We start from the raw sequence: 27,367 nt of genomic DNA on the forward strand, positions 1-27,367 counted from the left end.
GGGAAGCTCTGGCGGTGGTAGAAACTTAGTTAGTCCGGAGACACCATAGCAGACATGACGGTGAAACTGTCTTCGCTCTTCGAGCATCCCAACTGCCTGCTGAGTCGCAGGAACCGACATCAGTTCCTGGTCACGTTGCTGGGTGAGATTTGGTCAAAAAGTTCTGAATAGGATTTGATTCGACAGTAACTTTTTACTCATACTTTCCAGTAAATATTGCTACCTTTTCCCATGGCTTGGGCGTGGGATGGATGTCTCCGGTAATGAGGGATCTCCAAACGGATCAATCGCCCCTTGACTTTCCTGTGTTGGTGGAACAAGTGTCCTGGATAGGATCTCTGGTGGGCATTGGCAGTGTGATGGGAAATCTGTTGGCTGGCACTCTAATGGATCGAATTGGCCGGAAGCTGGTTCTGTTCGGCATTGCTATTCCCTACATGGTATATAGAGCAATAGATTCTTCCTACATAGAATTAATTTCTAAAATTGTGAAACTCCTTGCAGACTTTCTGGTGCCTGATCTACTTTGTCCAGAGTGTGGAGTTCCTCTACGTGGGCCGTCTAATGGCCGGAATGACCGGAGGGGCCTGTTACGTCGTCCTTCCGACCTTCATAAGCGAAATAGCAGACACCAAGTAAGTGCCGAGCCTAGACGGAATGACTGGCGAAAAAAGTGATATACTAACTGGCTTGTAAATCATCTCCAGCGTACGCGGTCGGCTGGGCTCCATAATCTTGCTGTCAGTTAATATGGGGGTACTCGTCGGATACATCGTCTCCTCGAGTGTGGATTACTTTGCATCACCGCCGTTTATTATCGCACTACCCGTGTGCTATTTTATCTGCAACTTCCTGTTTCCGGAAACCCCCCATCATCTGATTCGCAAGGGAAAGTTTGAGGCTGCCAGGGAGTCCTTTCGGTTCTACAAGAGCATCAAGAAGGATGACATCAAGGCGGAGAGTGAGTTCGAGCACCTGAAGTTCCATCTCACAAAGGATGAGTCGGCAAACAGCAAGGCTCTAAGCTACAAGGACTTTGGTTAGTAGTTACTCGATTTCCTAGTAGATCTCACTAACCCTCATTTTAGTTACCAGACCTGCTCTCAAGGCCATTGGCTCGGCGAGTGTCCTGCTGATCTGCAACCAGTTCAGTGCCAGCTTCTGCATCACCACCTACTTGTCGGATGTGTTCGCTGCCTCGCACACCACTCTCAACCTGAGCATGTGCACCATTGTCATCGGAGTCCTGCAGATCGTGGGTAACTACGTGACCACATTGCTGTGCGACAAATACGGACGCCGGATTTTAATGCTGACCTCCACTTCCGGGGCGGCCGTGTGCCTTTTGGCCTTCGGCTTCTTCACCTATTACGCCAAGGATAACAACCTTTCTGTCGTGGGCTGGTTGCCCCTGGCCATTTTGTCGATCTACGTCTTCATGTGCAACATCGGAATGGTGGGCTGTCTGTTTGTGGTCGTCGTGGAGCTGTTCCCCGCCAAGGTGAGTGGGTGTCTCCGCCAAACAACCTTCGTTGTAACCTTTGTTATATTCCAGATCCGATCTGTGAGTGTCTCCACATTTGTGGTCATCCTGAGCAGCACCGTCTTCCTCACCCTGAAAATCTTCCCCATCTGCATGGCCGTCTGGGGCATCTCGGTGACCATGTGGTGCTCCAGTGGTATTACGTTCAGCTGCTTTCTATACTTCTGCTTCTTTCTGGAGGAGACCAAAGGCAAATCGCTGTTGGAGGCTTAGCATGTTTGCCCAGCAGATAGCGGAGCTAAAAAATATCGTCGCACCTGGGTGATTAGCTTAAGTCGGGTGTTATCTTTACAGTTCCGAGGATTCTAGCGAGATACTTAAACCAATTGCTCGGTAGCACTTCCACTCAGTGATCCGAGATTCACGCCCAATAGAAGACTGAATAAAAGTTCACACCTTTTCTGTGAAATAAACGTGACTAAGTAGTGGAATTTTGTGGGAGCAGAATGTTGGTGAAATTATTTAATCGGCCAAATTGTCTGCTTAATCGCAGGAATCGGTACCAGCTTTTGACCACTCTCTTGAGTAAGTGATGCTCTGATGCTTAAAGTTTGAAGAATTATTTCAAAGAAGATATGTGTCCAGGGCATCATTATTTTTGGAGGAATGATCGGCCATATCTATATACTTCTTGCTGTTTATAACTATCAAGATTCAGAGAACTTTATATTGAGTTAGGTCATATTATTTTTTGAAGTATTCTAGATTCAGAAAGTAATATCCACTATTCTATGGGCTAAAAAAATGTTGAGATTTGTTAGTTTTGGTCGAAATATTAGTTCCCTTTTTTATATAACTATAAAGATACAGAAAACGTTATAGGGAAATGAATTAATGAATGTATGACTAAATCCACACAAAAAATATTATTGGTTCTTGATATAAATTTTAAGATACGAAACAAAGAAAACAACTAGAAACTAGACAGTTATTTCGAAAATATTTACTACAAAATGTAATCTTAAACCACAAATTTTATGATTTCATCCCTTAGTAAATCTCATATCCATTTCGCATGGCATTGGAATCGGATGGCTGTCACCCACACTGCGGAAGCTGCAGCTCGACTCCTCCGTGGGCTTCCAGATAACCTCCGAGTTTGAGATCTCCTGGGTGGGCTCTATGCTGGGAATGGGGTCGGTGACTGGCAACATTCTGGTGGGAACTCTGCTGAGTCGTCTTGGCAGCAAAAGGTCCTTGCTATTAATTGCCATACCGCACTCGGTAAGGGAACAATGGGTTCACCTGATTGTAACTAATAATGCAATTGTGATTTCCATTATTTGGATTTAAGTGCCTGTGGATCCTGGTCTACTTTGCCAAGAGCGTGGAGTACCTTTACGCGGGAAGACTCCTGGCAGGAATTTGCGGTGGCGGCATGTACATTGTTCATCCCATTTTCCTCAGTGAAATCGCAGATGCCAAGTAAGTGCTAAAGATTTATGATTTGATTTTAAGATAGCCCGAAACTGCGACGTCACGAAACCCGGCAGCTGGCGACAATCAAAATAAAGGCATTTACAAAGATTTCGTTGAATCGTCATCGCTACTAATTTCACAATTTCTTAGAATTCCTTAGAGCACTTTCTAGTTATGATTTTCTGCTTCCCTAATCGACATTATTCATTTTGTAGCATTCGTGGCACCTTCTCGGCCATGGTCATGTTATCGGTCAATGTCGGCATTCTATTGGGCTACATAATGGGCACCCACCTGTCCTACTTCACCATCCCCTGGATAGTGCTTGTTCTGCCCATTGCCTACTTTGTATCCGTATTGCTGTTCATCAAAGAGTCACCCATGCATCTGATACGATCCGGAAAGTACTCAGAGGCCGAGAGGTCCTTCCGCTACTACAAGAACATCAAGGACACTGACAACATCAACGACCAACATCGTGCCATGGAGGATTTCGACAATATGAAGGCTGTGCTGACCAAGGGTGATCAGCTAAAGGACGCTATTACGTTCAAGGACTTTTGTAAGAAATGAATAAGAAAGGAGTTCCACTCTCTATATTATTTTCGAATTTTTTGAAGGCACCCGACCCGCCTTGAAAGCCTATGGCCCGGCCCTAGTGCTGCTCATTGCCAATCAGTTCAGTGGATTGTTCTCAATGGTCAACTACATGTCGGACATATTCGCCCAGTCGCACAGCACCATGGACCCCAATACCTGCACCATTATCATCGGAGCAGTTCAGATCCTGGGCACCTATGTCACAACCCTGCTCTGCGACATCTGCGGAAGGAAGCTCCTCATGCTGGTTTCCACTGCGGGGGTGGCCATCAGCCTCACAGGATTCGGCTTCTTCACCCAGTATGCTAGGGAGCACGATGTTAGCGAATATAGTTGGGTGCCCCTGCTTCTCATGTCAATGGACATCTTCCTGGGTAATATCGGACTAGTCGGCTGCTTCTTTGTCAGTCTGGTGGAAATATTTCCTGTTAAGGTAGGTCGTCCACCAGCACTCCTAGCTTCCAGCTCTCAACTCATTTAATTTTTAGATTCGGGCCAAGGCCGCCTCCATGGCCATTGTGATTTGCAGCTGCTTCGTCTTCGTGATGCTGAATATTCTTCCAATTTGCATGAAACAGTGGGGCATCTCGGCCACAATGTGGTCCTGTGCCGGAGTGGCTGCCTTCAGCTTCGCATACTTCTCAGTTTTCCTCAAGGAGACCAAGGGGAAGTCCATGTTAGACGATTAAATAAGCACATATTCTTTATATTACATTTTCATGTATATTTAAATAAGTTTAATTAAATACAATTGATAATATAAACAAATACAATTTATGCCATAATATTTAACATGTTTGTGGAGCTTTTCAAAGTTTCATTTCCTTTACAAATATCCTTTAGACTTCTCCAGACATGCACATTTCACTAATGCAGTCCAATTAAAACTAATTAAAAAACTAGCATACTAAATCACAGTGTTTTTTCCAAGCGAAAAAAATTTGCAATATTCTAGAAAGTTACTACCTCTTCACTAAAGACATATAATATTATAGGAGTTATTTGAATAAGTTGTGTGGGTTGGGGTGCTCGGGTTTTCGGGATTCGGGGCAGACATCTTTAATAATTTTTTTTTAAAACGTACATTAAAAGAAAAAGTTTGCTTTCTCGCCCTCTTCGGTTGATCCTCTGTTTTAGCGGCAACATAGCCAATAATATAATATAAACGGCTAACAATTAAAATGCATAAAACAAAACAAAATTTACGCTTACAAAATGCAACACAAACAAATGCAATTTCTCGCACTCTGCCCTACCGCAAAACCTTGATTAACACTTCTAATTACAATATATAATAATAATAATAATAATAGGTGTAATTGGTAATAATTATAATAATAATAATATTAGGTAATATAGATGATGTGGCTTGAAAGTAAATTGAATCACAAAATTGGCGCAAAAGTTAGCATGTTTGTTCTCTTGTAACGGATTAGCAATATTTTTGTTTTTTTGTTTTCAGAATTAACAAATAACGAATCACTGGTTCGATGTCTGCTCAGATAGATATATAGTATATATATATCCCCGGGATATCACGTCTTTTTGGGGCATCGCAGGTAGCGCAACACCGCGTATCCTAGGCAGCGGAACACCAGAAAGAACATCATCAGTATCAGTGTGTTCAGCCAGAGAGGTGATGTGGAGTTTTGTGCTTTGAGTATTTCCTCGTATGGAATGAATTCGGTTGACTGTTGTTTACAAATCTCATAGCTGCTGGGTGAGCCGCATCTGCAAGATAACCAAATTCAATTAATTAATCTCAAAAATAAATAAACTAGATTGTCTTACCGTATGGCTGGTCCCTCACGGAACTCGAGTATCTGCATATTCTGGTAGGCGTAGTGGATCATCGAGGTATACCGTATCCAGCTGAGACCCTCCGGAATGCGGGACGACAGGTAGCCACCAAAGAGCTGCGTGGCCAGCGTGTACAGGGCACTCAGTGTGATGCTCACGTTCATGTCCATGCAGCAGGCTCCAATGAAGAAGCCCACACTTTGGGCCACGATCGTGTTGATGAGCAGGAAGATGAGCATCAGGAAAAATAGCTTCATGCTAGAACATTTCAATTTCAATCATAAAGATTCAATAAAAAGTGAGAGGATGAGTAGTTACCTGGTGCAACCCAGCATGGGATAACTTATCATGAGGTAGACCGTGGGCAAGGTGACCACCAAGGGCAGCTCGGCACACATCTTGGCCAGGTAGTAGGCGGAAAGTCGATAGGCACCGGAACGACGCTCCTTGCTAACCACTTCGCGCTCCGCGGGGACTGTTTAAAAAAAGGAAAATTAATAATCTCCCCGCCAATTCTTGATTCTTTCTTTATGATTCTTTAATACTCACATGAATTGAGAGCTCCGAAGAGGGCGAATAGCATCCAGTAGGTCTGCGAGAAGAACATCCAGCCCTGGAGGTCATGCAGGAACTCCTCGGTTCGGGGCAACTGGAACCAAATGGCACCGGCCATCAGGCCCAAGCCGATTGTCTGGAACCAGTTGAGCTTGGAGAGCATTCGGGGCTTGGCCTCCTTGAAGTTGCGGCTGGACAAGACACAGAACTGAGTGTTGAAGCTGGTGGGGTAGGATAGCCACTCATCATCCGCCGTATGGCCAGTTCCAGAGCCACTGCCCGCGCTGTAGGAATGACAGTCGCTGGAGGCGCAGGAGCTGAAGTTGGACTGCGAGTCCGCCGCACACCACACCAGGTGCTGGGCCGCCTCCTCATCCTCCTCCACCTGGCAACCGCCACCCACCGAGTGGTTGAGGTTCTCATACTGATGGTGGTGGTGGTGATGGTGCAGGTGGTGGTGGCGACTGGGCTTGTGGTGATGCTGGTTGTAATAGTTGTTGATGATGTCGTCGATCAGGATGCTGTCCGACTCCTTCTTGCCCTTCGCCTCTGGCCCAGTGGCCTCCTGGTGGGACTTGTGGCTGATGCAGTTGCGGTTTAGATAGTTTCCGTGCGACTCCTTGGCGGCAATGAAGAGCTTCTCCCGGATGTCCGGATGGGATTTAAGTTGTTCCACTGCAATAAATAAAGCACTAGGTTAGATGGCTACATCTCTAAGCTTTTCGAAATCCATAATAGATGTGACCCTTTTTCATTCCAATTCCCAGTACTATTCCAGCACGTGTAGCATGCCATGGAGCAACCCTCAGTCTTGTTCCTCCTGTCACCTGAACCAAATCATTCCTAAACAAAATCGGAGACTGAACGGACCACCTGAATATACAAATTCTCAGCAATATCTCAGCATCATGTCGAAATATCTTCCCAGAAAGGGCCCAGCTATTTTCTCGAAGCTTGGCAAGTGGGCCTACAACATGTCCGGTTTCAACCAGTACGGTCTTCATCGCGACGACTGCCTGTACGAGAACGAGGATGTCACGGAAGCCATTCGCCGGCTGCCTCGGAAGTTGTACGATGAGCGCAACTACCGCATCATGCGCGCCCTCCACCTCTCGATGACCAAGACCATCCTGCCCAAGGAGCAGTGGACCCAGTACGAGGAGGACGTCAAGTACTTGGAGCCCTATCTGAACGAGGTGATCAAGGAGCGGGAGGAGCGTCAGAACTGGGAAAGGAGCCAGTAATTCTACAAGATATTCATGAATGTGCTAGCTGCATCCTACTATAAATGAAAGCTCTAAGAAATGTCTTTAACTTACACACAAAGTCGGCTGGGTTATAGTGCGGCTTGATGGTGACTCCGATGTCCTCGAAGTGCCTGTAAATGTTGTGCACATCCCCGAAGTAGGCCGTGCGCCCTTGGTGCAGGAGGAGCAGCTTGTCGAACATGTGAAACATCTGCGACGAGGGCTGGTGGACACTGATCACAATGGTTTTCTGCTCCAGCTGGGCGTAGCGCTTCAGCACCTTCATTAGCGAGATGGCCGAGTGGCTATCCAAACCGGAAGTGGGTTCCTGAAAAGCTTAATAGCTTTAGAAAATCTATTATATGGGGGTGGTCAGGAACTTACATCCAAGAGCATAAGAAGCGGGTTGGTGAGCAGCTCGCACGCTATATTAGCCCGCTTCTTCTCTCCCCCGGAGAGTCCTCGGTTGAGGTAGTCCCCGAACTTGGTCTGCTGGCAGCAGTTCAGTTCCAGAGCCTCCAGGATGTGGTCCACCTGTCGCATCTTCTCCGCCCGCGGCATAGACTCCGGCAGACGCAACAGTGCCGTGTAAACTACTGTTTCCCGGAGTGTTAATTGAGGAAAGAATATTTCCTCCTGCAAGACATAACCGATACGGCGGCGCCACTTCTTGGACAGGGGCTCGCGGTTGAGGAAGACACTGCCACTGTCAATATGTCGCTGGCCACTCAGGCAGTCGAGCAGGGTGGTCTTTCCACTTCCCGAGGGTCCCATGACGGCCAGGACTTCGCAGGGGCTGTAAAGGATTAATTAGACAGGTTAAAGGTTGGTTGAAGTTATAGATCTTTGATTCTTTTCATTCAGTGCTGCCAATAACAAGTATTTTTTCAAAATAAGCTTCAGATTTTATTCTAAGCAGGAAGCTAAATCCTATAGCTCTTATGATAGAGCTACTGGAGAGATATTATAGTAAGTGGTTTAAATATATTCATCTGCAAAGGAATCTAAGTCGTCAAAGGATCAAAATTACTGCTTTCTTTCAATTTAACTTAATTGGCAACACTTTTTAAATGATTTTGAAGTCTTTACAGATTTTAATATTTAATATTTTGATAAATTATGTACTGGCGGATCTTGTTACCTGACGAATCCACTCACATCGGATAGAATTTGGCGCTCGTTGTGGGAGACGGTCAGGTTCTGAAAGGTCAGTTGCAGCGAGTGCTGCTGGTGTTGCGCCTGCGGTTGTGCCACCTGATTCTGGGGGTGGTGGTGATGGTTGCCCATGTGATGCTGTTGTTGCGGATTGTGATGATTCTGCATTGTGGAGGACTTTTCAAAGTGGTAGGATAAAGATGCGGGGCAGCCACTAAAAATAAATATTAAAAAATAAAAGATTAGTTTCATTTTAAATAAGAATTTATATATAACTCCCGCTTTAAAATCAAGTAGTTCAATATTCTAGTTAATGTCATGGAACATTATCGCACTAGCCTTTGTTGATTTAAAAGCAAAACAAAACAAAAACAAAAGTCAATGCACTTCGAAGAGCGGGGAAAGGTAAAATCAGTGCGACAAACTTTTCCCGGCTCTCTCTTAAATCACCCGCGCTCACATTTCTCCAGGAGAAGGGAGCTCTGCCGACTGTTATCGCCGCTATCACACACGATGAGAATGTGGCGGTCGCATTATCACTCTCTACGCCTGTGTGGGTAAAGAGATTTTTGTGTCTGTGTGTGTGTTTACGTCAGAGAAGAGAGCGAAAGATTATCATAAGGGAACTGAGTACCATGGGCTTTTAGAGATGATACCAATTAGGTCTTCAGTTTAAGGAATTTTTAAGACTAAAAATAAACAAAGATGAAAAAAATTAATATTTAAATATAGATTTTATCTCTTTTTGATAATTATTTTTATTTTTAAACTAAAATGGAGGACTTAAAACCCACTATTTGCCAGAACATAATCCTGAAATCTCTCTCTTAAAATCTATTAATAGATAAATATTTATATAATAGATCATATTTTATATTAACTTTATTATAGATGATTTATTAAAATGATTTATTTCTTAAGTAAGTCTTGTAAACCCTATAGACTCTCCTCTCGCCCGTAGGGAGTCTCGGTCAATGCTTCGACTTTACTCCCACTACTCCCGACACTAATACAAACAAACAACGGAGCATACGCCGGCAGAGAGACTGGCTGCGGGCAGAGGGAGTCGGGAGTCAATAGCCTCTTGGATTCTGATTCCCTCGGCGATTCTGATTCTTTTCTCCGGTGGCTGCTCTGTGTACCTATCAAAATTATTTAAATATTCGCCCCTCCTCTAGGAAGGGGGGCCTTGGACCCTAGAAGATGGTCCACCGATAACTCCGTTATGGTTATAGCATCGAATTCTGGACCAGCGCCACGGCAGAGCCAGACCACTAGTCAGCCTAGTCAGCCTCAAGTTATTCTTGAGAAGCCAAAGCCGAAGCAATTTAATTTACAAATTATACAGAAATGTAAATTTCTGTTGATCGACTCCGGTAGGCGCCGAAAGTAAATAGAGAGTCCGAGTCGGGTGCATTGAACCGCACAGTGTGCGTGAGTGCGACAAGAATGGGGGGTGATGGGGGGATGGGGGGAGACGGAGCGAGAGGGGGCACCAAGTGGGGGTCAATGCAGTCGGCAGCAGAGGCGGCGACAGAGGCAGAGGCAGAGGCAGAGCGGTAACGTCAGCGGAGAGCAGACAACGTCGAACAAAGCCAGCACACACAGATACTCACACACACACGCACACACATACTCACGCACAGTCTGCATGCAAAGTATCTGATGAATACAATTTATTTTTACATGTTTTTTTTTTTTTGTTATTTTTCTGCCTGGCGATCAGTAGTCCCCGTTCCCGGTTTATTACAATAGCCAATGTCCGGGTCTGATAGCCAAGATGGGAAATATTCTTCAGAAGATATTGATAGAAAAAGGATATAAGGACTCTATCTGTAAGATAATATTTTATTTATTAAAAAGATAGTCTTATCTTACCAATTAAAAACAAAAATAGGGAGAAATCAACTGGGTTTTTGTTTCTTCTTTTTTTTTATATTTCTAGTTACTCCAAAGTCAGATACTTTCGCTCGATTGACGTAGTCGCGTCTCGAAACTAACTTTCCAATCCAAAATGTGCACCAATTTTTGGCCAAACGAAGCCACCAAGGAGTGTTCTTCACTCTTCTGTTTGGGGAGGAGGAACCAACGACACTGTGAGCTTTGAAAATTACTGTCAAAACAGTGACCCAATTCTGGGGCTTGCTTTTCGCATGACACGGTTCCCAATTAAATTCTGCACACAGCACCGAATTCTGGGGCTCAGCTGGCGAGACACGTGACATCACTCGACTCGGGGTCACTTCGCACGAACTCTGCGGGTTCAATCTTAGACTCTTGGTGGGGGCATTGTGGGGGAGAAATTGTTGGCAGCTTGTTGGAAGAAAAAAAAAAGTGTCTTGGGAAAAGTATTTCTGTTTCGTTGGCTTTCTTTCAATTTTGTAAACTATTGTGAGTGGTTGTGTGCCAAAGATCACGTAGGCACACTCTTAAGACTTTAATCTGACTTTGGGTTTATAATTTCTGGAATACTAATACCCATATCCTTAGGGATTAAAAGCAAGTCATTACAGAGACATCAGACTTGTAAACTTTGTTCTATTTCCTCTTTAAGCCCTCTTTAGATTATAGTTTTCCTGAAAAGTTTCTTCTTAAATTTAATTAATTAATTAAGACTTTGCTAAGTGGGTTTTTTGTCTCTTCCCCCATTGGATGCCAGAGCTTCCACCAGAAGTTGGTAATTTACGTAAGCAACCCACTGAGACCCCTCTTCTCTGGGGTCTGGGCCAAGAAACCCATGTAGCTTACTGACCAACTAACCGGCCAACAATTCGCCTAACCCACTGATGCCATGCATGATGCCATTTTCTTCTTTTTTTTTGTTATTTTTTTTTTTGTGGCTCTTGATTAAGGCCATCATCTGAAGCAACAACAACAGCGAGAAAGGCATCCGAGCCAACTAAATCTGAATTTTTGGTGGGTTTCGGTGGTGTGGGGCTTAGTGGTGGTGGCCTGGGTCGCTCTCCTCGAGGAACTGGAACTGGCTTCTTGAATACGCGAAAAGGTTATTGACTTTTTTTTTTTACACACAACAAGCAAAACAGACGCCGAAATAATATAATTCACACACACAAGCAGCAGGGAGGGGGGAGATGAGGGGGTGGAGAAAGAGGGGGTGTTCCTGGGTAGAGTAGAGGGGCCAAGGGGGTAACCAAAACAACGCAGAAATTACGTGAAAGTTTGGCATTGCATACAGAGACCTCAAATGAGCTAGTGTGTGTATAAGTGTGTCTGTGTGTGTGTATGGCACGCAATCAAAAATGAAAAAAAAATAACACAAAAAAAAAGTTGAAATTCTTATCTCGTTTTTTGTATTAAAATTTTTGTTTTGTTTTTTGGGTTTTGTTTTTTTTTGGCTACTTTTATGCTGGCCATTGTGTTTGTGAATACATTGACCGATATTAAACAAGTTGCCAAATAAAACAGATGATCGTATAGTATTTCCAACACTCACACACAGATACTCACACACACACACTCACATATATCGTATCGTATCGTAGCTTTTATCGTAAGGGCCTGCAGAGTTCGTTGACTGGCTATGCTTTTGTTTGTTTTTTTTTTTTTTGACTTTGTTGCTCGGAGAATTGTTGTTGTTGAAATTTGTTTCTGAATTCATAATCTCAATATAAATAGATGAATAGAAAACAAAATGATTTAGAGGAATTGGGTCACCGAATTCGCGCAATTTATTTGATGTTTTGCTTTTAATTAAATTCCGCATTTCTGGTCTGCCTTTTTTCAGCTTTCATTTGACTTCCCAAAGCGTTTGACAAAAAAAAAACGTCCAAAACTCAAAAAAGTAAAAAAAATTGGTATTTGATTGCCGCGTCATTGCGATTGTTTCCTTTTGTCTTTGAGGCTCTCCGGCTCCCCGCTCAATTGACTTTGTATTTGGTTTGTTTTTTTCTGCCTATGTGTGTTTTTGCTTCTCGTGCCGCCGCTGCCTTTGCGCCTCCAGCTCGCCCCTCCTGCCTCCTCCTGAACTTGTTTCTTTTTTTTTTGGCGTGTTACTGACCCAATTCTTGTGGCTTCTTGGCTCTCCGGCCCGCTTGCTTGATTCTTTTCGTGGTCATTTCTTTTTGATTTGTTATTTGTTATTTATTGCCGCCTTAATTTGTGGCCTTCTGCCCCGGGAGGGGGCACTATTCAAATGTGTTCAAGCACTTCTGGTGCGACAAATGTGCCAAGGCTTTTTTGGCTCACAAGCTCACAAGCCGACAGCGCTTCCAGGCTGGTTTTCGCCGAGAATCGCCACGGAAATGCAGGTCAGGCGAAAGAAAGTGGTAGGGGGAACAACATGTCGTATACGTAATTTATGCATGCATATCATGCATATTTATATCAAGTGTCGAGATCGGGAAGACCAGTTCCACTTCCAGAACTTCTCCGCCACAGTCTTTCTCCCTCCGATGGTGTGAGTGTGTTTGTGTGTGTGGGTGTTGCGCCTTCTTGGTTATTTATTTATTTCTTGGCCCGTCTAATTGAATTGGAAAGGTGAGCGGGAGATGTGGTAGTGGGTTGCTCCGAAGGGGGCGAGGATCAGGAGGTGGAGATAGAAAGCAGAACTCCATCTGAGCCAAACTACTTTCAGAGTTGGCCAACTTACGGTGGTGGTCTCCAGTCGACCAGCAGCCGTCCTGAGCTCCCAAGGATAGTAGCTCCCGAAAAGTATGCTTTAGTTTTTTAAGGAGTCTCTTCTATTATAGATCGTTAGTTATATGGATCAAAATAGTTATTTTTTCTTAAATTAAACTACTAAGGAGGAAAAAAACTTAACTAGTTTGTAGTTAAGAGTTTCCTTACTCCCATCTCATAAATCCCATCTATTTTTTTTCAACCACTACCTCCGAGTGCCACCTGCAATGGCCTTCCCAGTGACCCGGGAGTGGCGTTATGCAACCTACGGCGAGCAGCGTAATTGAAATGTGGGGTCAAAACCATTCCGAGGCGGCCAACAAGAAAGAAACAATAACAACAACAAATAAAGAGAAAATATAAGAGGAGGGAGCTGAGGTGAACAACGAAGCCAAGTCGTGTCAAGTGGCACTTGTTGCCTGGCACTCGACTTGGAGGTTGTGTGCGAGTGTTGTGTGCGATGTGGTGGTGGTGCGGTGGGGTAGACAGTTTATCTGATGCCACTTTGGGGCAGGAAGCAAATATCGCGCATACGACATGTGTTCGTCTGGTCGTTTGTTCGCCAGTTTCCAGTTCGCAGACTCACAGTCAGTTGGTTCAAGTTGCAATAAAGATTTGAAACGCAGATGAAATTGTTGCTGCTCTGGTGCTGTTTGTGTCGTGACTCTTCAAGCGAGATATATTGCAAATGAAACAAGAAAGTGCTTTCTTCTTTCTTTCGGGCCTGGGCTTGGGCTATGGCATTAGCTTTGGCTTTGGCTTTGGAGTATAGCCTCATCTATAGCAGCTCCATCTGTGGCTGCGGTTTCACGAACTTTCACGTCATTGTGTGGTAATTAGCTGAGCTGGGAATTATGCTTCCTAGTTAGCAATTGATTGGCATCCATCTGGGGCGTCTCTCCCAACTCCCCACAACCCACTCTCCCCCTGAACATCGTGTATAATTTAGCATATTAATTGACACAGTTTCTAGTGTATCTTTCCTGCTCTTCTGCAGCTAATTCGCCAAGCCGCCCCTCGCCGGCTCTCGCTCACGCACTTTCTCCAGACGCCTCAAGAAACTTTATGAACTATGTAAAAATTATAAAAATGCTGTTGAAATTGCAGTGCGAAAAGAAATGTCACAAGAAAGCAGCCGCCAGTGAAAGAAAAATACTAAGTGCAATTTGTTAGCTGAAAGTGTCACTGCAATTGGGTCACCGCAATCACCTGAGAATGCCGATCCAAGCCACCTGCCATCACTGCCAACTCTGACTTAGTATTAACTCCAAGCTATCTGGGGGAATTGCATCACCCCGGTAGTTGTAGAAAAATCAATCTTGAAACCCTTTAGTGCGAATTAGTTGAGCAAATATTGAAGCTGCAGTTGCGGGTTGTTGGGGGAAGTAAACAACAATCTGTTAAAATCCATTAATAGATTTTATAATAGGGGTATTGCTAATTTATAAAAAATTCAATATTTATTTAAAGATGTTTTTCCACCCACTGAGAACTTATAATTACCCCGAATGTATCTTCAGATGCAAGTTTTTTTTGTGGGGGGAGGAGAGCTGCAAACTTTGGGAAAAGAAACTGAGTGAAACTGAGAAAAAGTCGACACAAAAATGTCTCTGGCTGCGGAAAATGAGGCAGCGAAATGTCGTAAATAATGCAACCGGCGAAAGGCGGAGAAAAGTCTTAAGTATCCGCAACTTAGTACCCACAAGTGTACATACGTATGTACATATCTGCATGTGGCCCGATGTCACCCCGAAAAGAAAGATCTTCGGTGCGTTTTCCTGCATGGCATGGCCTTGCAGCTGTCAACAAAAGTATCTCTCTCTCGGCTAGAAAGATAGAAACGTATTTGCATCTGACAGATGAGCAGCCCAATTGTGTGATGTGCCAGACAGATAATTATGTGAGCATTGAACTTTGCTGCTTGCCACTGGCACTGGCACTGGCACTGGCTCTTGCTCATTTCCTTTTCGACAAACTTTCATTCAAAATACCAGAAAAAAAATACCCATCAAGTATACGCCATGTATGGCATTCATAGCCGTAACCCAATTTAAATAAAGCTTCCTTTTTGAAATTAAAATTATAGCCAAAACTAAAACCAAAATTATTGGCAAACTTTTTAAACCAAAAAATACAGTTTCCTACCAGAAGTTGAGTGGGTGGGCGTGTTTTATTTTTTTACGTTCCAAATATGATTTTAATACGTATAATTATAGTCGCTGAGCTCGTTTCGTTCGCCGCTCGAAATCGCCCATTTACGGTAAATAGCCTAATTACAGGGTAATACCCCACATGACACACCATCCCCCCTCTAATTTTTGGGCGTAGTTGTTAAAATTACATGGTAACAAACGGCTTAATGACTCTACCCAGGAATCTGGGTGAAATATTACTCTGTGACGGAAGTGTGCGAGCAAATTGCCGTTGTTGTCGACCGGGATATGGACAAATAATTTTGCCCATTTAAGTAATTTATGATAATTTGGCAAGGGGGATGTGTAATATAATATACAACCATTGAAATCTTCACATGAGTATGAAAATGATATGCTTTTTTTAGACTTGCAATTTCAAAAGGTGTTTAAAGGGGTTATTATTACACTTCTTTTTTATTTATTACACTTTCTCAAAGTATATTCTTTTATTTATATATTCAGACAGTTTTAGGTCGATTTAACAAAGACTTTTTGAGTTACGAGATAACTAGTAATGGCCTTATAGTGGGTCTTATAGGAAAGAGTAAATCTTTGATTGCATGTCGGCATTTTGTTCCGCCATTTTGTTAATTATTGTTTTCCGATTGGTTTCTGGTAACACTTCCAGGAAATATCTTCATATCTGTCTATAATATATTTTATATTAGATATTTTATTTAACTCTTAAAGCTTAAAAGGTTTTAAAGTTCAAAGTTTCAAGAAACTGGCAAGAAACTTTCAGGCATTCCTAAACCATATGGCATATTTGCATTTGGCATATGTGATGTTTAATAAAAAATTACGATAGATAGAAAATTGTAGTATTCCTTTGCTCTTTGCAATTTCAGAGTTCTTTAATGGGTTAAGAAATTATCATCTTTTTCTTATAATTTCTTAAAATATATGATTTTATTTTGTATATTATGAAAGTTTCAGCTGGATTTCACTTATAAAGGCTTCAAAGTGGTTCCAACAGGAAATAGCAAAAATTTGAATTCCTGTCGCCATTTTGTTCCGCCATTTTAATATTTATTGTTTTCAGAATGGATGGCTGTCCGCTAGGTGGCGACACACATTTCCTAGCTTGTTTTCTGATTCTTTTCCGATTGATTTTTGATAACTCTACCAGGAATTGCCTTAATATCTTTGATATCTGTTTATTACAAGTTTTAATTATATATTTAGTTTATCTTTTTAAACTATAAACTTCAAAGTATCACCTTTATGGCCAGAAACTTCACTAAGCCCCGTTCCTTATTCCATTTGCATCCATAGTCCGTCGTATGAGTCCCATATACTCTGGCATTCTGCCTTCGGGCCCTAGGCCGATAAAAATACAAGAATAATGGAAAATAACCTGGCCAACTGATCGGCCAAGAACAGAGGGAGGAGGAGGAGGAGGTGAGGTGGAGGCCGATGAATAAGCACCCAAAACAAAGGGGAGCGACAAGATGGACGAGAAACAATGAAATAGAATGAAACGATATGGAATAAAAATGCAGCAAAGTAAACACAAAACCACAAATTGCAATGCAAAGCGAAGGCGAAAAACAAACAAACAAACAAACAAGCAAATACACAAATGACGATGACGAGACGACGCTATGAACGCAACAACAACAACGACAACAATAACAGCTACAACAAAATCGTAAAAGAAGCAGCTACAACAAAAAAAAAAAGCTACAAAAAAAAACGTGCGAATGGCGCTCAACGCCGACGCTGGCAGAGGGGCAGAGGCAGAGGAGTGGAGATGCCGGCCATTGAACCTGCAAGTGGAGCTCAAAATTGGCGAAAGTGAAGACCCACTGCCGCAGGCGGAAGAGAGACGGTCGACCGTCAGGGCCGAGAGAGCGGGTGCGAGTAGAACAGACTACGCACGATCTTCACAGCTTTGGGGCCGATGGGGGCATTACTGTTGTTGTTGTTTGTTGTTGTTAATGTTGTTGTTGTTATGACGTAGTAGCCAGAAAGACTCGGCCAGAAACAATAACAATAAAGAAGGCCAACTTTGGATAATGATGGCTTGAATACACTTCTCAAAAAAAAAAAGGGGGGGAACATTGGTAAGATTCTGAAGAGGTCTTCTAGGGAGGAACTTTTTTGAAACATTAAATATCTACAGATACATAGATACACATAGATCTACAGATACTATAATATATAGATATTATATAATATCTATGTTTCTATCTGTCTATCTATCTTTCTATATCTATAATATTCCAAAGATACCTACAATAAAATATCTTAAAAAAACTTTTTCTTTTCTTTTCATTATTAATCCAAATATCTAATGTATAATATGTTTTATAAAATATATGTTTAATTATGTAGTTCTATCTATATTGTATCTATCTATATTTATAATATCCTGAAGATATTTATACTATATTTAGCAAAAAAAAAATTTTAAAGTTTTTAGTTTTAATCCAATATCATACTTTATCTATGTATAAGAAATATTATTTAATTTTGTAGTATTTTTTTCAAATCAAATATTTCACTCTAAATATTCCATAAAAGCATATATACTTTTTTCTTAAAAAATAGAGTATTTGAAAGAATATCCAAACACTAAACTGATGATGCTGCAGAAACAAGAAAATGCTATTAGAAAAAGTGGTTGGCAATGGTGGTGGGGATGGTGGCGCAAGATGACTCTGCAGAAGAATGCGGGCGCAACAAAGACAGAACCACTTTGGAAAAAAGAGAGACACACTGACTGAATGACTGACTGACTAACTGACTGACTGACTAACTGACTTACTAACTGACTGACTCTTGCCATCTCCAGCTTCATCATCATTAAGTTGATTATCATTGCGAGTCTTGGCCGGCTGGCTGGCTGGCTGGCTTTAATGCAATCGCTTCTCGGAAGAAGTCTTCTCGGAGCTGGAAGAACCCGAGAACCACCGAAAATAAAAGAAAGAAAGAACTTAAACGGCTAAAAAGCGAAAGAACCCCGAGAAATTCTTGATCGCATCAGCGGACACGCAACAAACAGCCAAAGAGCCAAAGACCCAAACAGACAGACGGTCAATGAGGGGGCAATTTGTTTAAAATGTAGGTCTATGGGTTTCACGAAATCCTCTATGGACGTTGCCGTAGCCGTAGCCGTAGCCCCCATGGCATCCGATCGCCGCCACAGATGGGGAACCCGAAAGAATGAGTGGAACAACAATGGAGTGTGTGAGAGTACGGGTTAGTTGGTTGGTAGTTGCTTTTTGCTTTCCTTCCATAATTTGGCCAAATGTTCTTGGCCAGATTCAATGCCAAGCACGCGATACCACTGAGAGATACTTGGTGGGCTTTCACAATTTACTTCAAAATTGAGTTTTTCAAAAACTATTTTAGAAAAGTTAAGTTTATTTATTTTAATTTCAAAGCTAAGCAAAGAAAGCAACTCATAAACTTTAATATTTGAAGCCTCCGTCTCCTGCCTCAGTTTCCTTATGATTTTGTTTATTTTGGCCTAATGTCCTTGTTGCTTTTGTTTGTTTTGGCCTAATGTCATTAGACAAAACAAACCGAATCCAAAGCGAGAGTCAGTCAGCCAAAAAGTGAACCGAAGCCATTTGTTTTATGGCCCGACTGGCCTGGCTAATGCATTTTCGCGTTTTATTGCCGTGGCGAATTTTTATTAGAGATTTTTTAATGATTTAATGCTGGTCAGCTGGCTGGCTGGCTGGCCCAGAAGGATAGTTGGCCGAAATGTTTTATGTGCGTGTTGTGCAACAGTTTGCATTTTTCAAGCCCGGTTAGTGGGGCAATTAGCCAATGTTGCAAGAGAAGTCAAGGAATATCCGGGGTTGTCTAGCGTCTAGACTCTACATAAAAAATTAATAATTATTTATTGATTTGGAAGAACTATTAGATAAGATTGGATCATCCAGTAGATGGGTTCAAGAACGTTCGTTTGGATATGAACTTGAAAAGGCCTCTGGAATTAGAAGTGAATGCACTCGAGCTGCTTGAAAGCCGGCAGTAACTACAATAAGGGACTTGAGATGACAGCTGGCGGGGCTGCAACCGCAATTTAAACTAATAACTTGCAGCAGCAACAATGCCAATGACAATAATTTATTTTTGAATTAATTTTTATTCGCTTGCCAAGCAGCAACAGGAACAGCAACAACAATAGACACATGCAACTAGCAACCACAGACACTGTCATCCGCACTGTGGGACGCAGTACGAAAAATGGGGAATGGTATTTGAGAAGTGGATGTTCCTTAATGGTCTCTTGATCCTTAACAGATATCTAGATCCTTGGCTAACCCCTTTATTTTAGGGTAGATATAATATTTTCTAAATTAGCCCCTTTGGAGCTTGGAGATCTGCAACCAAGGTGCACTGCAGTCGCCTCTGTTGCAATGACTGTGACAGTGACAGTTGTCAAAGTTGGCCTCCATTGCAGTCCCCCCCCAGTGACTCGTCAGCTCTCTCGCCACCCCCCACGGCTGCTCCATGCCCCAACCGACGACTCCCACTGCCGCGATTCCCATTCTCCCAGTCCGATTCCAGTACCTCCCTTCCCCCCCAGATCAGCGTCAGTCATCAACGCCCGCGCACACGTGTCTGCGCCCCTGCCCCTGGACCTTGCCCCATCTTGCCATTTGCCGATCTGGGGCCTGGCCTGGGACCCATCCCCATCCCCATCCCCATCCCCATCCCCATCCCCATCCCCATCCCCATCCCCATCCCCATCCCCTTACCCCTTGCCCCTTCCCGGGCCGTGTTATTGACACTGCACGCCTAACGGTAGATAAAACCCAAACAGGGCAAACAGCTCACAATGTATGCAACCGAACTGTGGAGAACCCGGCCCGCCGGCCTGCCAGCTCTCCGACTCTATTTAATTTTCTATTCTAGATTAAATTATAATAAATTGCAATTTTTTTTGCCTTATTTGCTTGGGATCTCCTTAGTACATTTTTTATTTTTTCTTTACATTGAATTGCGCAATGCGCTTTCCTGTTTCGGTCGTCTGGCAATTTGTTTCTCTGGGGGGGGATTTTCTGGATCACTGGATGCCCTCGGGGGATATACATAGTTGGAGATCAAGGGAAGTATCTAATGTCTTTAATCTATTAGTTTATTGAGAAGTCTCTATAAGTAGAACCTTTTTTGGAGAGCTTTTCTAACCCAAACTAGACCTAACCTAAACTAACCTTAAGACTGCAACCTTATTTGGTATTTTTCTTCTCGGAATTATTAGTATTGGATTACTATGAAGAGCTTGTCAAAAGAAAAGTCTAAAACCAAAAGAAATTTGGGCCAAATCATTAAAGGAGAAATGGGAAGCCTGAAAAATGCCACCTACGAGCGGTTCATTTGCCTAGTGTGCCATGAGGCCAGCCAGATCGTCATTCTCATCCATGGATCGCGAGGGCAACGGGAACAAATCTATCACAAGATGATCAGATGCAACTACCCATCACCGTCCCATCACAATGGGATACCCTGCCCGCCCCAGACCATCTGCTTGACCTGTGCCAGGAAGCTGGATATGCTGTACCTCTACACAAAAGCTTACGGGAAGCTGAAGAATACTAGGTTTACTAGTACTAGGATTAGTAAATCTTACCGAAAGGAAGCTAACTATAGAAGACTGGTAGTGCAAAGGATAGAGTTCCCATCAAGCACTTATTATTAAAAATATTATAGATTTTATTTGAACTCCCTACCTTTAATCCTTAAAACTTTCGAGTTCCCTAAGCATTTAATAAAAAAAAATACCCAAAACAAAAGCCTTTCTTATGCAAATTTCTATTAAAATGTCTAACAATAAGAACTGAAATTTGAATCTCTGAGGAATCTGATGAGGGGACACGGGGTTCAGGGACCTCCCGATAGTCCCCCCTTCAAGCTCTATGGAAACCTAGACAGCTGCGCCTTTTTACCTGACTATTCTCATCTATTTCCTCAATCCTTCTGGCTACCTAGAGACTGGAGACTAGAGACTAGAGACCAAGAGCTGAAATTCGATTCGCCTTCTAACGTTCTATCAAGCCGAATCAAAACCCAACCCAAATTAAGAAATGCGCCATTTCGGGTTGGCTCTGTTTGGCGCACCTTTGGATTTCTCTCAAGATTTTTGGTGAGTGTGTTGGGGTTGGAGTGTGTCTATGTGTGTGTTTGTTATCATTTTAAAACTTGACCTACATACAAGTTCAAATACCGGTTATCCGCTGCTCAGAGCTTAGAAGCTGCAATAAATTTGATCCTGAAAAGTTAGCTATTTATACGCATGAAGAGGGAGCTTCTTTATATTCTACCTGAAAAGTACCCTATCGTATTATGTTTTTATAATTTTTATAATTTAAGAAGTGATGTATTTATATGCTATTTTTGCTATAAATCTTTGTAATAGATCCTACTCTCTATAGTAAATATTGTTTACTATGAAAACATCCTTTCAGAATCTATTTTTCTGTGGCATATATTTTCTTTTTGATTCCAAATCATATAACTTTGTTTGTTTCTTTTCTAAACCATTCCTTAAGCATTTTGAAAAAAGCTTACTGCCAGCATTATAAGCAAAATAAATAGTTGGAAAAATGAGGAATAAAATGGATTGTTTGTGTTTCGATGGCCCCTCACTCCTTTTAATCTCCCAGACACAATTGAAAGTTCAATAAACCTTAATCGGGCAGTACCCACTTAAAAATGGGATTTCGTTTTGAAGCTCAATGAAACAGAAAATGTTTACAACTCGCGGCTGGTTTTTATTTAACGTTTTTGTAAACAATGCATAGTTTTTTAGCCAATCCACAGATGGTTCCCGGTCGGAAAAGCCGCAAACACTTCTGTTTAGATCCAAAGATGCTTGTTTGGAACAAGCTCCCTTGTAATGGAATTCAAATTCCATTTGGTTCGAATAAGCGTGGAAAACAGGCAGTTTTATGAACCGATTTTATGTGTTCTTAAGTGGGCTCTCAGATTACGTTTAGGTTCTTGGAAAACCGACAGTCGCCGACAAATGTATGTTTCCCTTTGTTTTCTGCTGCAATTAACTTTAAATCTGTTGCACAATTGTGTTTGTTGCCTGCCCTTTGGTGGGGGAAAATGCAATTAAAGTTTGGCTAAAAGATAATACAAATACGCTGTGAAAAATCGAGAAATCAAGAAATAACATAATCATTGCCATTTGTCAGAGCCAGAGATCTCTGGGAGATCTGTTGCAATTCTTGAGCGGGTGGTGGATGGTTTTCTTTCCTTGGCTCTGACTTAAGTTGGCCAGCGATTTCAATTATTTATTTTAATTCGTTTGTCACTCAGGCCGACAGAGCGACAGACCGACTGGATGGCTGGCAGACTTTGGGCCGAAGAGTTCGCACAAGCCTCAATTATGTGTTGGCAAATTAAGTAAATTAAATTACAATGAGAACATTGTTGGGTCGGTCGATGGCTGTCGAGTGCAGGCTTCATTATGTGCATTTAAGATACATTTTTCAATTATTATGCGATTCAGAGTGCACTCAGCAGTGCCGTGCCGTTTTTCTTCTTGCACTCACTGTGTTGTGGCAAGAATCCAAATCCGAGTTCTGTCTTTATTTTTCCTTATTTTGTTTTTTTTTTTTTTGCGAAGCTGCTTCTTTAAGCCGAAGAGCAATTTAAATGCATTTTATTTTCTGCATTTTTATTTTGTTTCTTTTTTTTTTTCGTTGTATTTGCCTTTATCTTGTGGCACGTTTTATTTTCGCTGCCGCTCTTGTGATTATTACTGTTTGTTTGCAGTTGCTGTTGCCGTTGCCGATCGTCTGTTGTCGCAATTTTGCCTGAAAATTGGTTCACAGTTGACCCAGTTTTGGTTGCAGCAGCAAAAGTAACAGCAACAGCAACATCGGCAACTGCAACGGCGGAGGATGGAATTGATGCTCGATTTGGCAGCTGCTGGCAGCCAACGAAAAAACAAAAAAAAAAAAGATCAACAAAAAAGGCAGCAGCAGATACTGCATACTGCATCCATCCAGATTGCATGCAACATGTTGCAGGGTGAACGTTACTAAAAGGAATATCACTCAGAATAATGCCCTCCAAAGGGAGCTATAAACCTAATGGATTTGGAAAGGAAGAGAAAGCTTTAATGACCAAAAATATGCTTTCCAATCAAGGAGTTATAAGGATGTAATAATAGCTTGAGGACCTATTTAATTTCTGGTATTTAAATAGCTAATATACTCTATATGCAATGTCCTTTTTGTTTTTAGAAAATTGAGGTAGAAACCATGTTGGATTTAAGTTGGGAATACTATCTAACTTATAACTTATAAAACAAATAGAAAATATAATTATTGAAAACTATTTTTGAATAAAATAAAATATATATAGCTAAGCCTATAATCCCAAAATAAAATAATCAAAAAACAAAAACCTGATCTTCGAAAAGGATATTTTCTTTCTGGGTTTCTGAGAGAAGACTGCTCAGCTCATGTTGCAGACTGAAAGTCAGCTTTTGGGGCAAAGTTGCAGATACGACTCGTTTTCATTCTGTTGCAGAAGAAGGAATTCAAAGGATGTGAACCAGAGCAGATGTTGGAAGTGCATTCCAGGTGATATCCCTTTAAACCCGATTTATAGCCCAGGACAGTTTCAGGGCCAGAACAGAGTGGAGATACCTGCCGAACAAGTTTCCACCAGGAGGTGCTTCAGAGAATTAACAAAATACTTGATACATTTTTAGTTTTAGTTGAAATGTTAATAGTTTTGTATCAGTCTGAGCTGCAAGCTTGAATCGAAAGAAGGCCAAAAAGAGTGGGTGCCATTACTTGTGCCCAATCTGACGTGATTGAGCCTTAACTAACTATCAGCCGAGTGCAACTGGTAACATTAAGACCCCCACGGCCGGAGATAAACTCAACAAAGTTGCAATCTTGTTTGCGGAGAGAACCTGGGCACTAGCACTGCCCCGATATACCCTTGGATCTTGGCTAGCTGTTGCCACTTTCCCCTCCTTTTTGAGCCAAAACTTTTAGCCAAAAATTACACAAAAAAACAAAAAAAAGAAAATAAGGAAGCAGTTGGGAAAACCATGTCGGATGGCAACTCATGCGAGTAGTCCAAGGAAATTGGGTCACCGGTGATTGAAAACTTACCTTTTGGCATCAACTAAAATGCTTTTGCCCATATTGGCCATCCCATTGGATGACGTTAGATTATCCGTACTTGGTATCGTCGTTTGTGATGTATGCGTAAATTCTGAGGATGTGCAGCTGGAACTCGACGACGACGACGAGGATGATGCGGATGATGATGGTGGGACGCTGACAGAGCACTCACTGCCGGCTTCGATTTCTGTGGCAGACACTGTTGCAACTCCTCCTGCTGCTGATGCTGCTGCGGCTGCATCTGTGGCAGTCGATGTGGTGGTTGCCATTGATGTTGCAGTTGCTGGTTCTTTTTCGATTTGAAGACGACAATCGGCGGACACTATTTTGGCCAGATTGCGTCGGCTGGCACTCACCAACGGGACCTGCTCCGTGGACTCCGCCGAGTCGTTCTCATTGTCCGAGGTGGCCATGTCCACCGCCTCAACACTTTCCACTATCATCAAATTCATTGGCATTTTTTCGTAATGAGTAGATGTCGCCGCTTCACACTTTGCCTTTTTCTTGGCTTTCAATTCTTCGGGTTCCTTGGGAATTTTTTGAATTTTTGCCAGCTTACTGGGTAGGGATGTGGTGGAGTTGGAGGAGCGAGGGGCTACTGCAACTGTTTCCTGTTTGGCTGCCAGTTGTGGTACTACAGTTGCTGTATCTGCTGCTGCTGCTGGTGGTGGTGCTGCTGGTGATGCCGCTTTTAATGACTCCTCTACAACTTGTTCAGCTGCTCCTGCTGCTGACGATGCCGTTGACGACGACGTCGAGTTTATTACCAACGATGTTGCCGCCGTCGAACCCGATGTTGTTGTTGTATTTATAATTGCCGGCTGTTGTTGCTGCTGCTGCTGCTGCTGCTGATGTTGCTGCTGTTGCTGTTGCTGTTGCGTTGCTAGAGCTGCGGCTCCACCTTCTGGTATGATTGTTGCAAAAATTTGTTCGCCAAATATGAAAAGATCCTTGGAAATAATCATTATCACCTTTTTGTGAACGTTTTGCTCGTTTCTGGTGGTGGTGTTGTTGGAGCCGCCACAGTTGAGATATATGTATGTATAAGTATGCTCGTATTGGGACTTTAAATGTAAATCTTGTTTAAATATGTATATTCGCGTGTAGTGCCAGCACTCGTCTCGAACACGTTTCCTTTACGCTTACTTTACTGCATTTAACATATTGTGTTGGGGGCTTATTTTCTTTTTATTTTATTTTTTGGGGATTTCTTTTTTAAAATTTCATAATTCTCTGGATCCTTTTTATTTTACTTTGCCGAATTTATGACAGCCTGTAATGTAACGTGAACAGAAATGGAGATGTAATTAATATGCTTTCAGATCGTGGATAAAGTTAAGTAAGCAGTGATCGTGATCCAGTTTAAATAAACCGGAAATGGAAGATGATACATGTATTCAAAAAGAGCTATTGATCAAGTAGGTCTAACTCTTAACTTTTCTAGAAAAGATTGCGAGAGAAAATTGATTTTTAAAGCTCTTAATAAATGTAGTTTATTAGAAACCCTTTCTTAACTTTAGCACAGACACTTTAGTATCAACTAACTCTATTTTTGTAGGCCAATTGTCTTTAATTTTGGCTGTAACTTCAATTAAATTTTTCTAAAATCTATATATTCAATTTATCACAATTTCATATTTTAATATTTTAAAAATTCAATCTTTAATATTTGGAATCTGTTTAGTCGTCGCGGCGTCTGCGCACTATGTTCTTGGCTCGTCACTCCGATATTGGCGACTTCTTCAGTTTAACAGTAACAGAAACAGAAATCGGGAAAAGGAACCAGAAGCGGGACAAACAGGTGAAACAGTTCCAATAGAAGAGACGCATCTTGTTGCTCCCTCCCTTTGGGGCCAACAAAATTTGTTGTATTTGTCAATTAGCCCGCGCGAAACAAAGCTCCAGAACGAAACGTCAGATTTTATTCTGTGCATCTCGGGTGTGTGTGAATAAAATGTATATCTCAAATTGTGTACAATGTACTTGCACAATAAAACATAAAACAAAACAACGCACCCAAAAAATCGGCAAGGCAATGACGACGACGACAAGAAGACGACTTTGAGAATGTATTAAAAAATTATTTGATATTTTTTTGATATTAAAAATCGTCAGCACATTTCTTTTCTGTTAACTTTCTTGTTTTTTATTCATTGAGCATTTGTTGGTTTCTTGTAAACATTTTTGGAAACACGCGAATCTGAATCTTTTGGAATTTTGGAACACACAGGACGAAAACGGGCGATCGGAAACAGGTCGAAGGAAAACAAGAACCAGCACAATAACGCGACGAAACAACAACGATCGGACTGTGAATATACGCATATATATATTCCGCTATTCTTTTCCACGCGACTTCGGCGCGCAAAACACCCAGCGTCGACCGATTTTGAATTCGTTGTGAATTCTTTTTGGGCCCATTGTCGTATCGTTCGGGTCGTGTAGTGTCGTTTTTGGAGCCCACTGTCGTCGTGTCGTCTTCGTGTTTCGAGGCGCTCTCTTTTATTTCCAGCTTCCATCTCTTTCTCGCATCATTTCTGGCCCCAACCCGGTTCTCGAAGGAGGGAGAGGGAGCGAGTGAATGGGGCCAACGAGGAATATTTTAAATATTTTTATTTGAATATGTTAAGAAAACCCAAAACCTTAATTTTGAAACTTTTATGCAAGCTTTTTGATTAAATATTTCGAATAAAGTTTTAAGCTAAACTAAGAGTGACTTTAATATAAAATGAGTTAATCATTTTTCTCCACAGATCGGACTGTCCACCCCATTGTGTACCGGCCCCATGAATGACTTTAGTGGTCTCTTAAATTCTCTCTTAAGCTCTCACGTGCGTGGGCCTCCCATTCGGCCCCAGCCTCTCTCGAGCCCCTCTCTCTTATGTCTGTGTAAAGATCAGTGCATTTTATTATTTACATTATAATTATTGATAAAAGCCTTTGGAAAATATTTTAAGAAAATGATCTAACTTGCAGACGAACTTGTGGAACTAAGTCCAAGGCTCAAAATAATATTATTTAATGGCATGCAATAAAAATATATATATTAAAGATAACACATTACTTTTCTTAAATAATAGTAGAACATTTCATAGAAAGAAT

General features: G+C 42.0%; 4 protein-coding genes across 7 annotated transcripts; 3 read left to right on the forward strand and 1 right to left on the reverse strand.

The window, feature by feature from the left end:
• Positions 1-1,961, forward strand: LOC6497007 (facilitated trehalose transporter Tret1). The gene is made up of 6 exons (XM_001962905.4): positions 1-142; positions 211-440; positions 505-635; positions 708-1,039; positions 1,089-1,501; positions 1,556-1,961. The coding sequence occupies exons 1-6, from the start codon at positions 55-57 to the stop codon at positions 1,754-1,756; spliced, it is 1,395 nt and encodes a 464-aa protein (XP_001962941.3). The 5' UTR covers positions 1-54; the 3' UTR covers positions 1,757-1,961.
• LOC123257428 (facilitated trehalose transporter Tret1) lies at positions 1,832-4,389 on the forward strand. The gene is made up of 6 exons (XM_044716482.1): positions 1,832-2,068; positions 2,538-2,767; positions 2,838-2,968; positions 3,178-3,524; positions 3,583-3,995; positions 4,051-4,389. Exons 1-6 carry the CDS (start codon positions 1,990-1,992, stop codon positions 4,249-4,251), a joined length of 1,401 nt encoding a protein of 466 aa, XP_044572417.1. The 5' UTR covers positions 1,832-1,989; the 3' UTR covers positions 4,252-4,389.
• On the reverse strand, positions 4,263-26,698 carry LOC6498493 (ABC transporter G family member 21). 4 transcript variants are annotated; one of them, XM_032455070.2, is made up of 9 exons: positions 26,282-26,698; positions 24,254-25,538; positions 8,306-8,533; positions 7,549-7,960; positions 7,237-7,492; positions 5,912-6,592; positions 5,681-5,837; positions 5,354-5,620; positions 4,263-5,293 (listed from the first exon to the last, which is right to left on the reverse strand). In XM_032455070.2, the coding sequence occupies exons 2-9, from the start codon at positions 25,228-25,230 to the stop codon at positions 5,098-5,100; spliced, it is 3,174 nt and encodes a 1,057-aa protein (XP_032310961.1). In that variant the 5' UTR covers positions 25,231-25,538; positions 26,282-26,698; the 3' UTR covers positions 4,263-5,097. The 4 variants fall into 4 exon arrangements, with proteins under 4 accessions (XP_032310961.1, XP_032310962.1, XP_014762151.1 ...); XM_032455071.2 differs by lacking the exon at positions 26,282-26,698 and adding an exon at positions 25,811-26,056; XM_014906665.3 differs by lacking the exons at positions 24,254-25,538; positions 26,282-26,698 and adding an exon at positions 8,780-8,929.
• LOC6502409 (cytochrome b-c1 complex subunit 7) lies at positions 6,650-7,222 on the forward strand. Its single transcript, XM_001962903.4, has one exon. The coding sequence runs from the start codon at positions 6,706-6,708 to the stop codon at positions 7,159-7,161; it is 456 nt and encodes a 151-aa protein (XP_001962939.4). The 5' UTR covers positions 6,650-6,705; the 3' UTR covers positions 7,162-7,222.
• Positions 26,699-27,367: the final 669 nt, after the last annotated feature.

Source organism: Drosophila ananassae, chromosome 3R, assembly GCF_017639315.1.
Source record: "Drosophila ananassae strain 14024-0371.13 chromosome 3R, ASM1763931v2, whole genome shotgun sequence".
NCBI lineage: Eukaryota > Metazoa > Arthropoda > Insecta > Diptera > Drosophilidae > Drosophila > Drosophila ananassae.